The sequence below is a fragment of the Passer domesticus genome, chromosome 12 (genome assembly GCF_036417665.1).
Source record: "Passer domesticus isolate bPasDom1 chromosome 12, bPasDom1.hap1, whole genome shotgun sequence".
NCBI lineage: Eukaryota > Metazoa > Chordata > Aves > Passeriformes > Passeridae > Passer > Passer domesticus.
The window spans coordinates 15529906-15544497 of record NC_087485.1 but is presented as its reverse complement, the minus strand read 5'-3'; the positions used below and the strand labels follow the sequence as shown (position 1 = coordinate 15544497).

Genomic DNA, 14592 nt, shown 5'->3' with positions numbered 1-14592 from the left:
AAGCAAGCTGGTCATCTTTTCACCAGGCAAAAGTACTTCAGCGAGTAATACAAAAGTGCCTGGAGAGAAATTAAATAGAGTAATAATTTACAACTTAAGTGTACCACAAATTATTTAGAAAAAGATTGTTTTCTATTGCTTTACTAGAAGTATTCCAATAAATAAAGTTTATTATATGAATTAGGGAGCATATTTTGAATTTTTTATTTATGGGAGTAGTAGTGTTTGTTTTTAAGTAAATAAAGAAGTCAAATGGTTGCATGAAGATCATTTTAATTAGGACTATTAATGTTGCTGCTAAGAAGCTGAAACTTTAAGGACTTCAAAGTCATAAAATGTACTTAATTAATCAAAGTATATGTTTTCATGCTGAGGCATCTCGTGCATACAAAGTTAATGTCACCCATCTTCAGTACACATTTTCTATCCCTGATTGAAGACTCTCTCACTGTTATTTGTGGTTTGCTCTTCATACTATAAAGGTAAACCATAAGCTACAATTTAAAATCAGCCAAACAACTTTTACTGGTACATTGAAGAACAGAACAGGTTATCCATATGTAACAGATTCTCCACAATATTTGGACTTCTCTATGGAAATCACAGTGGAGGGGTACATATTCCACTGACTACATTAGGGGGAATAGAGGCCCTGTCATGGTTTAACCCCAGCCCTTCCCCAGCCCCTCAAAGCCTCTCACTCACTCCCCAGCAGTGGGATCAGGGAGGGATTCATGAGGGTAAAAGCTGGAAAAGCCCTGGGTTGAGATGAAGACAGTTGAATAGGGAAAGCAAAAGCCATACACACAAGCACAGCAAACATGGGATGAATTCCCTGCTTCCCAGGGACAGGCAGGTGTTCTCACCTCAGGAGAGCAGGGCCACATCCCGTGCAATGGGTGCCTGGGATGGCAAACACCTCTCCAAACATCTCCCCTCCTCCTCCTTCCCCTCAGTGCAAATCCTGAGCATGATCCCCTGTGGTCTGGAGCATCCCCTGGGTCAGCTGGGGTCCCCTGTCCTGGCTGTGTCCCTTCCAAGGCTCCCAGGCAGCCCCAGCCCCTCCCCAGCATGGCCCCACAAAAAGCAGGAAAGGCCTGGGCTCTGTGAGCCCTGCTCAGCAATGACAGAATCAGCTCCATGTTATCAACCCTGTGTTCAGCACAGATCCAAACACAGCCCTACACAGCCCCTGCAAAGAGAATTAAGTCTGTCCCAGCCAAAACCAGCACAGACCTGCAGTAGCACTTGATTCTTGTGGAAACCACTGGGAATCTTGATCTAGAACTTCAGCAAATTCAGTTCAAAAATGAAGGACAATGCTATGAGAGTTTAAGTGAATTCAGTCCTGGATTTAAACTTTAATAGCCTGTGTCCTTTGTTAAGCACAAACTGCCAAATCTTATAACTGCTTCAAATGATTCTTGCTGAATAGTTTTTAAAACTGTTTCTTTGTACCTTGCTGTAGGATGTATGAAGGATGTCAGATTTAACAACTACAGAATCCCTCTGGACACTCATGGGAAGGAGCTGGTGTCAGTACTGAGTGCCCAAGGCATCAAAGAAGGCTGTTCTTCAGAGGCCTGTAGGAATAACCCTTGCAACCAAGAATTTATTTGTATTGATTTGTGGATGATGCATGAATGCAGGTAATTGGTGGAAATAGAAGCACAAAACCCTTCAGAATGAGGTGGGAAGGGGTGGATGTTGAAGTGTTCAGCTTGAAGGCTGGCACTGGGCAATCTCATCAAATCCCTGGAACCTCAGTGGCACACAAAGCTGAACACCTGCACAGGGAGCAGCTTACTGTGTCCTTAGAGACACCACCACAGCTGATGTAAATAGCCTGGCTCCAGGGATTGTGGAGCAAGTTCAGCTGCCTGTCTAGTGGAAAACATTTAAAGAGCAGCAGCAAATCCAGAATGCTTGTAAACCCTGGAACCAGCACGGGAGGGTGTGTGAGCTGGAGTGGCACAGTTCCCTGGCTGTACTGTGAAGCTTGTTTGCTGTGCAGTGTCAATGCTTTCTCTTGTGAGGATTTGATTTCTTGCAGTGCCCCAGGCTGTTGCCTCTGCTCCCTCCCATCCTCCTCAAGCTGCTTTAGAAACACCACTCTATTGAGCTCCGTTTCCTATGCTTGTGTCTGGGGTCAGGACAACACTAATTCCTGTTGGTTGTGCTGTGCAAATGAACACTTTATTTACACACACCTTAATGTTTGCACACTGTCCTAACTGGCACTGTCCACATAAATGGAGTCTCTAACTCTGGAAACTCAAAGAACATAGCACAGCTTGTCCTGGCTAGCCAGAACTGCAGAGGGCAACCCAGCAGGTTGTCACAAGGATAATCTTGCAGAAGGCAGTGGAAATACCTGAGTTCTGAAAGCCCCAGACATAAGGGTCTGAAGTTGTGGAGCTCATGCTATGGCTGCCTCGGGACAGGCTATAACCTGTCATGATCTCATGTAACTCCCAGTAACTGCTTCGGAAACCGTGCAAAAAGTGTCACCAAAGTGTGTTTTAAAGTCTTCAGTGCTGCCTGTCACGGCTGTTTTCTCCCAGCCTAACGTGCCATTCTGCCTGGTGTGTGCAGCTGCCCTGCAGGACACATGATCCTGGAGAACGCCTCAGGCCGGCAGTGCGTGCACACGGCGTGCGCCGAGCAGCCCTGCAACTACGGCACCTGCGTGTCCCTGTCCCCCAGCAGCTTCCAGTGCCACTGCCCCGACGGCTACGCCGGGCGCCACTGCGAGATCACCCTGGCCATCTTCCACAAGGACACGGGCCTCAGCTTCACCTCCCTCTTCGCCATCTGCGTCTGCTTCCTGGCACTCCTAGGTAGCTACGGCAACTACGTCTTGTATTACCTGTGGTGAGCGCACGTGTCCACCTGTCCTGGGCAGCCATCGCCTCATCTCCTGCCGAAAGCTCCCGAGGGAGGGCCAGCTCTGCCTTCGTTCCTTTGCCGTGGTCCCATCACTGATTTCCCATCCCTCTGTGCATCCATCGCTGTGAATCAACATGTGTGAGCTATGGAAGGTCTCTGCAGTTTTGTTTTCTTCACATTTTCACGTCATTGCTGAGGAACTGTTCAGATGCATAATTGGAAGCAAATGCAACTGAACAGCAAGAGTTGAAATTGCTACCAGATAAGCATTGTTTAAAATACTGCTGAGTATGAAACAGATTTTTCAGTCTAGTTGAAACTTCCTGGCTGATAGGAATACACTGATCAGGCAGGAGGAGACTTTGCATCTTGCCAGTTGTGTCCCAGCTCCTAAGCAGCTGATTTTGTCTTCCTCAGCCCTTAGGTATTGGATCTAAAGAGGAAAACCAGAAGGATGTTACTCGTGAGGAAGGATCACATCTTGGAGTCTTTTTTGTTTATTCAAATGTTATGGAAGTTTGTCTGAATAAAGACATAGGATTTTTCTTAAGGCAGTTTTGTTCAGAAGTCATAGTAAGAGTATGGAAATACCATAGTTTTCCCCAACTCTGCTAGATACTATGTTTGCCATGCAAACATGAGCAGCAAATTTGTGGGAAGCTAAGTGGTATCACAGCTCTTGGAATCCCAGACAGCTGAGGTTGATAGTAGCTCTTTATGTTAGAGGAGTGCAGGGCATGACCTCTTTGTATCCCAGTTTCAGTCCCAAGGTCATTTAGATGCTTCTCCATAAATCTGCTGCCATGTAGATATTCTGTAAGAGATTCTAGTTTATTTATTTCACTGCACTGTTAATTTATGGCACTCAATGCTTTGAGGTCTTACTCTGAGTTTTATCGATTTTTATAGAGTTGGTAGCACAGTGATACACAAGTCTCTATTTACAGAATGTTCAGTATCTGATGTTGAAGCTTGTCAGTTGTGTAAATGCACTTCAGCATTTAAGAAAAGGGTTTAAATTAATGAATGCTAAGGCAAAATGTGCCTCATTCCTGTTTTCTAGTAAATAATCTAAAAGTAATTTCCTCTTTTGTCTTGTGTCTTCTTGTGTTTCATTTGTGTGTAATTGTGTCTGTTACTGTCAACATGTTATTTCTTCTTTGTCCCCCTCTGTAATGCATTTTCTGTGACAAAGTTCAACTCCACACAGGACGGAGACAGGTCAGAGACACCACTTGGTCTTTAACCAACTTTGAGCTGGGCTTTAAAGGGTGTTGCAAAACGCTCTTTAAGAGCTTCTTCTGTGTTCGATGTTCACCACACTGGACAGTGCAGAGCCCAGACATTTGCTGGGAAGCCCGGAGTGCAGGCGTGCTGGCCCTGCTGTGCACTGGGGTCCACTGGTGCCTGCATCACCTGAGCTCTGCTCCTGTCCCCACAGCTCTGCTCAGCGCCGCCTTCCTCTGGGCTCACTGGAAGTCGCGCAAGGGTCTGCACGGAGGCGTTTACCACGGGTCTGCTCATCCCGAGGACCTGGAGGACATCAGGGAAAACATCCTCAACTACAATGAAGAAGGGGGTGGGGAGCAAGATGAAGTAAGGATCACTGTTATGTTACAATTAAGAGGGGACTGGTGCCTCACCAGGCTGAGGAAAATGCATTTTGTGCTTTGTCCTCAGTCTTCGTTCTGCTGATTCAGCCCTGCAATTAGCAAATGAATTATTTGGATGAGGGTGCATGTTTCCTAAGCTCAGATAAGTGCTTATACATTTTTAATTTGTCTTAAAGCCAGTGCTCCTGAGTGCATGTTGATAGGAGCCTGTAGGGCGAGTTTAGCAGTAGGGAACAGCTGCTGGGTTTGGTTTTGGGGCTCAGGAGACACTGAGGTTCTCAGGGCTCATTTCTGCTGGAGCTCCAAGGGCTTGGAAGAGCCTGGTGTGACTGTTGCTCATGGCCAAGCTTTTCCAGAGACTGCTCCCAGCAGCAGGTGTTCACACCTCCCTTGTTGGGAAGGGGAGGTGCTGAATTGGCTCCTCTGAGGCCCTGGAGCATGTGGTGCTTGTGGAAGAACCCTTTGGCATTTTTGTGTTTTGGAGATAAGTACACCACTGAACACAAGCTGTTTATACTTAGAGTAGAGCAGATTATACCCAAAGCAGGTATTATTAACATTCCTGCTGGCTGTTCTAAGGTTTTCATGTGTCAGTGAAAGGCAGAGCTTTGAAGGAAAACAGTGAATGTTATAAACAAGTACTCTTAATAGATTATTTATTGACCTATAGATGCTTTCTATGTTTATAAAAGGTAAGAAATGTCATTGCTAACTGTTCATTTCATGGATTCAAGGGGTGGTGTGACTCTGCAGAGGTAATAATAGTCATGGTACCAGTGTGAAGGCCAAAAATTGCCAGTGATTTAAAAATATTCTTACTTGTAGAGTATACTTGTTTTCTTGGTGAATTAGTGGGAATGTAATAAACACAGACATTTCCCATGTGATAACATAGACAGCTATAAAGCCTGTTTTCCTTAATCAGATTAACTTCCTCTGCAATATTTTGCAATTTTACACCCAGAAGGTCTCTTTGAGGAAATCTACAGTTACTGTATGACATGTTTAATTACTTTTGGAGAGTTCTTAAAATGCACTCCTTATTTTAAACAGTGGAACCACATTAGTGACTTGATGACCTCCATCTGAGGTTATTACTCTGCCTGAAGAAACAGTGCTGGGAGTGAAGCCTCTCTGGGTTCTGTGTAATTATTCAGATTTAACAGTTGCTGGGATTGCAGCTGAAACTTTTTAAGCTAAAACCTAGTTGTTTTTTCTAGATTTAAAAAACCCAAACAAACAAACCAGTGCCCAAAATACCTAGAATTACACCACCTCAGTTGTGTTCTAATGTTACCTCAACAAAAGCACCATGAGGCTGCTTGGATAAGAGAGTTTCATTTTTGTAGGGTTTGTGGATGGTAGGGCTATGAGGACAAGGGGTTGTCATATGAAGGAGTTTCTGCATCTGAAATAAAATTTTCCCCCATTGAAATTAGGAGCTCATAAAAATTGCAGGAGGTCAGTGCATTGTTGATTATACACTGAACTCAGCTGACCACCAGATGTTGTTAAAAGCCAGCTCTGGACCCAGAGGCAGGGCTCGAGTTGAGGGCTTGGCCGGATGGCCAGCCAAGAAGGGTTTATTATCAGAAGAAATGTGTAATTTTAATGAACAATTAGTAGCAGTGAAGGATGCTTTTATCATCACACAGTTCAGTGAAGGGATGATCCTCAAGTCTGTATTAGAACAACTCCCATTTAACTTGTGCACAATGAAAAGTTGCTCCATGTCATGGATTCTCCTGGTCTCCCTGCTCAGAGTGGGGCTGGACTGGGGCTTGCACTAACTTAGGATGTGCCTAAGGCAGGGATCTGGGCTGCAGGTCTCGGTGTTGTCACCAGCACTCCCAAGTCTGTGGAGGAATGGGCATAAGCAGGTCCTAAACCCCATCCTGCCACTTAGGCAGCTTCTTGATTGCAGGTGGGGAGAATTTAAATTGTTCTCAGCCTCCAGGGGAAATTCAGCAAAACTCACTGAGATTACCTTGGTTAATCTCTTACAACATGGTCATGCACAGTGCCACATGCTGGACAGCTAAAGAAATCTTTGGGGAAGTGCTGATTGCACACCTCTGTCACTGATGGCTCCTGTTACCATGAACAGTATTAGCAAAACAAATAATTATTTGTTTGCTCTAATGAATTCTGTCTCCCTCCACCTGTCTGCATTCTAGTTTGGCCTGTAAATCAGACAAGGGAAGCAACCTTTGGGTTGTAGGGAGGCGAAGGATGCCGGGGGACAGGACTTCTTCATTGCAGGTGGCACAAAGATTCTGATCACTGAATACTGTTGGCATTGGCACCTTTGTGCCAGAGCTTGTGGCACAGTTCCCAGACAGCATTTACTGTGGCTGAGCTGGAATTAGTGACTTTTTTGGGAGTAAGTGGTTTTTGGCTTTTGCAGTTGTGCCACTGCCATGCAACATAATTAGGCATCATTCCAGAGACTGGTAAAATTGTATCAGAAATCACAGTACATTTGTGAACTACTACTGCAGAAAGATTTCTTTAACACGCTGTTTGTGAATTCCCTTTCTTCTGTCTTCTGCCATACTTGTGGGATCAGTGTCCAGTCATAAGACACTTTAAATCTGAATTTTAGAACAAAAGCTGGGGTGTTCCTGTCAGGTTTATTTAGCTTTTGGATGAGCTCAGACTTGATTCTGACCCTGACTGCAGCAGTGCAGAGTGCACAGGTGTTCCTCAGGCTTTCTCAGGTGCACTGCAGGCGGCAGAGCTGGCAGAACACCCAACCCTTCAGGTGCTCACAGCAGACAGACTGACTCGCCATCACTCCTTCTTTACTCCCGCCAGAACACGAACCTGTGGGACCTACAGGGAGTATTAATGCGCTGTGCCCGATTTCTCCCTGCAGGACGCCTACAACATGGCAGAGCTGCAGGTGTCCCTGCAGGGCAGCCCGGCCTACTCGCTGCAGCGGAGGAGGGAGCCCGCGGCCCCGCGGCAGGCCGCCGTGAGGGCGCGGGGCGCGGCGCTGGGCCGGGCGCTGCCCGCGCTGCTGAGGGAGGCCGAGCGCCGCGGCCCGGGCCCGCCGCAGGACCAGCTGCGCGTCTTCTGCACCGAGGGCGCCGGCTCCAGCGCCGGCAGCCTCAGCTCCCTCAGCTCCCTCAGCTCCGCGGGGCTGGGCGGCAGCGCCTGCGAGGACATCCACGAGTGGGGACCCAAGTTCGAGAAACTGAGGGAGCTGTACTCGCACAGAGAGGCAGGGGACCTGTAGCTCCCCGAGGCTGCTCTTTGCAGTTCTGGAGGCAAAGGTGAGGCGCGGTTTTTTATTCTCCTGCTCTGTTTTACCCCCACCCGGCCTTTTTTCCTTGTTTCAACAGGGATTCAGATTCCCGCTAAGGCGCATTGGGCAGCAAAGGTGGGGGAGTTCACCTTGGGACATGCTGGACATCTGCATTTTGGTATATAAACCTACTGGGAGGAATAAAGAGAGAATCTGGGGTATGCAGCCATTCACATAGTGTGGTTAAGAAGTACAGGTCTTTTTTATCACTGAAGTCATGCAGGACTCTTGAGGGATCCAGTGCACATAGCCTGAGGTGTGCTGGAGCTGAGGGAAGCATGCTGGATGTGCTCTTTCTGGTGCTTTGAGTTATTTGAAGAAAAAAACACCCTGTGCTTTTCTCATGTAATGAAGTCCGCGGTGTATTACATCCCTCTCATTTTTCACAGTGCCCAGTGACAGCCCTGCTCACTGCTCACAGTGCAGGTGCCAGTCCAGGGGTACAGGAAAAGGAAAGAAGCAGAAGGATGAACGGGAACTTCACTTATACTGTGCTGAAATCCCTTTATGCTGCCATACAAGGACAGAAACTGAATTTAGGCGTAACACATGAACCCAGCTGCTTACATAATTTTCCTAAGGAAAAGGCCAGGTGTGCTGGCTACATGCCTCAAAGGGTGCTGGTCAAGATTTCAGTAGCAAACACCACAGTACATCACAATCTCTCATTCCTAATGAACTGCTAAACTGAGCCTAAAGCAGCCTGAATTGTGCCATTTGCATCTACAACTGTGTCCCTCATGTTTTGTTAAATCTCCTTTGATAGAATCATTGCAGGACATATCTGGGGACAGAGAAACAGGGAAAACTAACAGCAGTAGCAGGGGGTGGAATATAATGCTCTAAATTAATCAGTCCCTTTTTGAAACCATTTAATGTCCAGCTACTATGCTGGATTTTTCTTAAACTTGACAATATTTGGAAGAGAAAAGGTGCCACTAAATTAATTTTGATTTTTTTTGAGACCACTTGTACAGATAAATGGAGTACAATGCAGCAAACCCTAAATCTTAAGTTGTGCTGTTTCTTCTATGTATCATATGTAAATTACATCTACTGTAATATGTAAACTATATGTAATATGTACATTATATATTATGAGCTAATAATATTAATACATCCTAGTTTCTAATAATGTTTCATTAAAACAAAGCATGAAACAATGTATTGTGGCAGACACTGAAACTGCTTTGCTCAGTAGCTTGTTTTGGGAGGTCTGGCTTTGATTTTTATGCATCTGTTAAAACCCATAAGTAGGTGAATGCTGTCTGCAGGCCAGCTCAGTTTGCATGTTTCCCAAATGAGAAATGTTCACACAGCACCTTGTTCTCATGTGCACTTGTGCCACTCTGGAAGACCCTGAGTGCACCATTAAGCACTGTTACACACTGCAGGTGGTGGGCATTGTCCTCTGGAAAACCTTAATCCAGTTTTTACTCACACCCAATGGTTTTGGTTCACACACAGTACGGAGTGATTTTGTAATTTTACTGACACATTTATTTTCCTGGGAGGAAACCTTGGCTGAAACATCTTGCAGTGTTCACCAGTCCAGTCTGCCAGCTTCTGTATTCCACCATCTCAGCTGTCACAAACAGGGTATGGAAAATGAACTAAATATATATTGTGCACAAAAATCTATTCCTTCATGAAACAGCAATAATTTTGTCTGCATACCCTGTGTTCTTCCCCTAGCAATGGACATGCTGGTGCTTTGGCTGGTTTTAATTTAATTTAGCCTGTAAGCTCCTTGGGGCCAACACTGTCTTTATTTGCCTGTGAAGTGTCCTGCCTCTCTCAGGCACCACAGAAATAATAAACCAGCCTTCTGTCCCGGGTGTCTCTGCCTTGTTTGTGTTTAAGGATGACTGAAGGGTGGACTCTGTTGGATTATTTCTCTCTCAGCTTTGATCAGAAGCTTCCACAGATGTGTCATGGGTGCTGTGCTGCCTGAAAAGCTTCTGCTGGTGGGCTCAGGATCCAGTTACCCACCCAAAAACCACTGTGGGTTTCCCCAGGGGAATGAGACCTCATCAAAGCTCTTCCTCCATCCCTGAGGAACTGGTCCCTGGGTGAGAGTGACAGCAAGTGGTGCCCAGGAACCCTAAAGGTGACAAACATGGGTCACACAGAGCTGATGTGCAGATGTCTCAGTGCTGTTCTGAATGTTGCTGCCCTGCTGCTGCTTCCTTCCCCTTTCAGCTGTGGCCCTGCTCTGTAGGCAGCCATGGAAACAGCACCCCCAGAGCCTCGGAGCTGCCTCTGCCCTGACAGGGAGCCCCACCTCGTACAGAACATACAGACTGAAACAAAGGGCAGGAAACCTCTCCAAACTCCTCCACGAGCTTGTGTCGATACAATCTCAGTAATAGGACACACTCATTTACAGCTGTCATGCCCTATTAAAGCCTACTCTTCCTCTTTCCAGAGATAACTAATTAGTTCACTTAATTTATCTGTTGTAATTTGCATGCTGCTCTTTTAATTACTATGCTATTGCTGAAATCATATCCTCACTTGTTCTGCATTTGCACAGGCACACACAAATATTTCAGTGCCTCTGCAGAAAGGCTTATCCCAGCACTGCCATGGCTCCCAGGGAGAACAGCTGGCTTTCCACAGAAACCTTTGGGTCAGGGGGGAAGGAGAAATACTGAATAAAAAACCCCACTGGGTCCCTAGGTAGTGGGATTTGCAGTAATCTAGTACTTTTATTAATCTTCTTCCATGTTCTTTACAGACTTTAAACATATAGTAAGAACATTTTATTTAGCATAAAATGTTTGTAAAGGTCTGAAATTTAAATAATCATGTGGATATTAGTGTTTAATCTGGCTGCCTGTCAACTACATTAATCTTTGTGGTCTTCCCCTGTTAAAATAAAATTCCAAGTACATAACATGGAGCCAAGCCGTAGGAAAGCTGATTGTCCTTAGGTCTGACCTACTGACCTGCAGGTTTAAGAGGGAAAACAGGGCTGTAAAAAAGCAGGATTAGATGGGCAGAAGAAAGTTGAGCATTTTCTTAATTACAAGAATGCTGGGGATTGAAAGGAGGAGGTTCCCTGGAGCCCAGAATCCCCTCTATGCAAAAACATGTGTGGCTCACACCCCATCAATTACATTAATCTAATTAATGCTGGTGACAAACTCCCCCCAGCCCCCTTCAGACCAGTCCTACACATGGGCAGTTTAACCCCAGCTCTGCACATCCTGCAGCTCCGGCCACAAGAGTCACATCAGGACATCCTACTGCTCATGGAGCCCTGGAAATGGGCTGCTTCACTCCCAAAGAATGCACCTTTCTGTTCATCAAAAATACTAAACTTGAACTACAGCGTGGAAACAAGCAGATCCCTGCTGGGCAAAGCATTTGCTATATGATTTTATATATATACAAAATATACTTAAGAAAGAAAGAAATAATATTTATTTAAATGGGTGTACTGCCTCAGCCTACTGACCTTACTGGAGTTGACATGCATGGGGTGATGACTGATAAAAATCATGGCTGGTTCCTTTAGCTTCTAACAAAGGAAGCCCAGTGAGCTGTTAAAACACAAAGGTGATTCCAAAAGTTAGTGCTATACACAATATAATGATCTTGAGAAGCCAAAACTTGCTTGTGAAGAATATTTTGCTTTTTTCCATATAGACTGAAACAAAGCTCCTTCCCAAACCAGGTCCTTCTCAGCCCATCCCAACATAAAAACGAGCAAAAAAGTGACTTTCAAATTACACAATTTATTTAGTATACAATAGTCATTACATCTCTTTACAACAACATATTATAAAATAACTATGTTAGATCCCACCAGCAGAACACTGAAACAAGAAATTAAAATACACTTATGGATCTCAAAGGCTTTTCTCTCCTAAAAAAGTCCTGGCTCCTTGACAGCATTTTGTCTCTGCAATTTAAACCACAATCCCACTGATCACATGCAGCACGAAGTCCTTGTGGCCACCAAGGAGCACACGGGAGGAGCCTGTGCCTGCCATGGCCACTGCTGGGGCACCTCAGGAGTGGAGGAGCAGCCCCTGTCCCCCAGGCTCCTCTCCAGCAGGGGCAGGGAGGAGCTGCTCCCTCGGAGCTGGGAACTGCTTTTGGCCCTTGGCCCCTGGATTTACACTTTGAAGCAGGTTGGTGTCTGAATGCTGCACTGCAGGCCCTGGAATAACCCTTAGTGTTAAACCTTCCTGATAATCTCTCATAATGCATCTTTCTGTGCAAAAAAACCCCAAACAAACCAGATTGCACTTGGTAGTTTCTATGAAAATGTTAAGTTTCTCCTTTGGCAAGATTAGAAACTGCATTGTTGAAATAAGTTTGTTTAAAAATAATTACTGTTTCAGTCAGGATTTCTTAGTCTCAGCTGTTACCTACAAGTAAATTCTGAAGAAAACAGGCTATCACTGGGCCTGGGAATGCCTCCCCTCCACCAAAGGAAAGTCACTGCACCTTTCCAGAAAGATCCAGTTGCATTCTAGAACATGCCATACAGCCCAGACATCTTTTACCTTTTGTGTGCTTGTTTTCAGTTACTGAAAGCACTCACTGAGGGATTCACTGACCCAGGCTTGCAGCAAGAACCATGCATCATTACAGGCCTAATTAAAGTTTTAATACTGATTAAAATGTTTTATTATTGTATTATGTTAAACTGCAGTGGTCTCCAACCTCATTAAAGGATACAGGCTAAGAATTACTCAGGAGTTTGAGCTGCTCAGTGTAACAGCCCAGCTCCTGTCAGTGTGTGATTTAACACAGCCTGGCTACAGCACAGCCTTCTGTGCCACAGAGAAAGGATGTTAACATTGTTTAATGAGTATTTACTGAATATAAAATTGTTTGAGCATGTGACATAACCATCTCCATCTCTTTGGTAATTTACCTTGGAACAACTGAAAGGGAAAACACTTAAATCATTTGGAATTGGAGCCCAGCTCAGTTGTGACAGCTAATCTCATTACACATCTTGATTAAATTAAATGTGGAGTTTGCTATCTGTAGCACTTTAAGTTTCCCATCATTAGAAATTAATTGCAGTGGTAATTACTATAACTGAGTTATTTGCACAGGCCACAAACAGTCTTATAGGTGTTCAAATGTTAATTCAACCTGGGCCTAGAGGCACTTGATTATTACAATTCTGTTTTTTGTAACAAACAAATGAGCCTAGTGGATGTCTAATTCAAGATGGAGAGTACTGTGAGACTTCCAAATTTATTTTTGATTTCAATCTAAAACCAAAGCAGTGCTAAAAACACGGCAAAAGTCATGTGGTACCTTCATAACATTTAGAAATCTGATACAAATCACAAAGTTCAGGCTGGTAAAAAGACAAAGGATACAAACAAATCACAAAATTCTCAGCATTGAGGTCTGGCTTCACTTAATCTTCCACATCATTTTAAAATACTGTTAGTCTCTGTTTTAGGCTAAAGAACAAGGACACAGTGATTTTGTGCTAAAATATAGAGCTCTGTGTCTGAAATAATACAAAACAAAGCTCTGCTATCTGAATGTATTTGAAATACTGATTTCCTGCTGCTTTAGAGATGAGTTTTGCTTTTGTCCAATTTTGCTATCCTAGTGGGATTCACATGAGGAGAGAAAGGATCCCCTGTAGTTCAGAAAATATATACAGAAAAGTGTTCTGAAAATCCAAACTGAGAAATTTGGATTTTTGTTTGTTCTAAGCATTTTACAAGGATACAAACATGCAACATGTATCAAGCATGCTCCAGCCTTTTTTCTCACTAAAAATACGTAACACTCCATCATTAAATACTTAATGTTATAAACCAGTTTGTTTCTGATCACTAAAAATGCTGGACCAAAGATTATTTTTCTTCAAAATTGTTTGCTTAATCCGCACTCACTGACTCTGCAATCATACTCACAAAATTGGAAACTCATAGCCGCATACATTCCCAAAAAATTCAAAAAAGAGGCACTGAAAGAGCACAAGGATCTGTCAAAAAGCATCAGACTGTAAGACAAAACTTCATTTTGTGACTATTTTTAGGATTCACAAAGGCAATGCTTACTCAGGGCAGGAGCAGCATGGGCTGCTTTCACTGAATTTCTGTAACTGGAGAGGAAAATCTGAACTGTTGAGCAGATTCACAGGCTGCTGCCCTTGTCTTCCAATCAATTGAAACTGGAAAACAATTACAACCTAAGTATTCTGAGGGTCAGAATTTAAATCAAAATGGTCCCTGCTAGCATTTATTTATGAATTTATGAAAATTTTGGCAACATCAATAATGTTATCAAAATTAAACTGTCTAAAAAAAGAATCACAGTAATTAAACAAAAAAACATCGGTGTAAAATGTCTTACAAATGTAACCTGTTTGTAAACTTCATCTGCATTTCCTAATGTGGTCCTAGCAGTGAAATACTGAACTTGAAGTCATGGTTAGAAATGTTATTTATGCTTGGCAAGTTTGTAAACGTGGAATGTTTTGTTCTGAAACACCCTGGTGAAGTGCATGGTGTAAGAAGGAAGGTTTTTCTTAATCTCCTCACAGAAGCGAGGATACAATGAAGGTTTCAAATCAGGTTCATTCTCTCCCAAGCCATCCATGATCTGCAATGAAATGGAACAGATGGGTGAAATTTCTTTAGCCAATTCACAGTTCCAGGCAATAACAAGTTCATAAAAACCTCCACAATACACTCACTGGGTCAGGCTGGCCAGGTTCGTTCACAGTATGAAACAAGTGGGAGGAAGAAAACAGCTTTAAAGCAGTAAGAATATTGTCTCTAAATG

General features: G+C 44.0%; 2 protein-coding genes across 5 annotated transcripts in view; one reads left to right on the top strand and one right to left on the bottom strand.

Annotated features, from left to right (window-relative positions):
• LOC135279361 (neural-cadherin-like) overlaps window positions 1–14592 on the top strand; it is a 79938-nt gene that overhangs the window by 52094 nt on the left and 13252 nt on the right. Inside the window, exons 30-33 of one of the 2 annotated variants that reach the window (XM_064386693.1) lie at window positions 1469–1649; window positions 2596–2840; window positions 4331–4485; window positions 7381–7780. In XM_064386693.1, the coding sequence (XP_064242763.1) occupies window positions 1469–1649; window positions 2596–2840; window positions 4331–4485; window positions 7381–7743 (944 nt within the window). In that variant the 3' untranslated portion in view covers window positions 7744–7780. Of the gene's footprint in view, window positions 1–1468; window positions 1650–2595; window positions 2841–4330; window positions 4486–7380; window positions 13726–14592 lie in introns of those variants that run through there. The other variant, XM_064386692.1, reaches the window with a different exon arrangement.
• DPY19L3 (dpy-19 like C-mannosyltransferase 3) overlaps window positions 11536–14592 on the bottom strand; it is a 34823-nt gene continuing 31766 nt past the window's right edge. For all 3 annotated transcript variants that reach the window (XM_064386698.1, XM_064386701.1, XM_064386700.1), the window contains exon 19: window positions 11536–14409. In XM_064386698.1, the coding sequence (XP_064242768.1) occupies window positions 14248–14409 (162 nt within the window). In that variant the 3' untranslated portion in view covers window positions 11536–14247. The remainder of the gene's footprint in view (window positions 14410–14592) is intronic.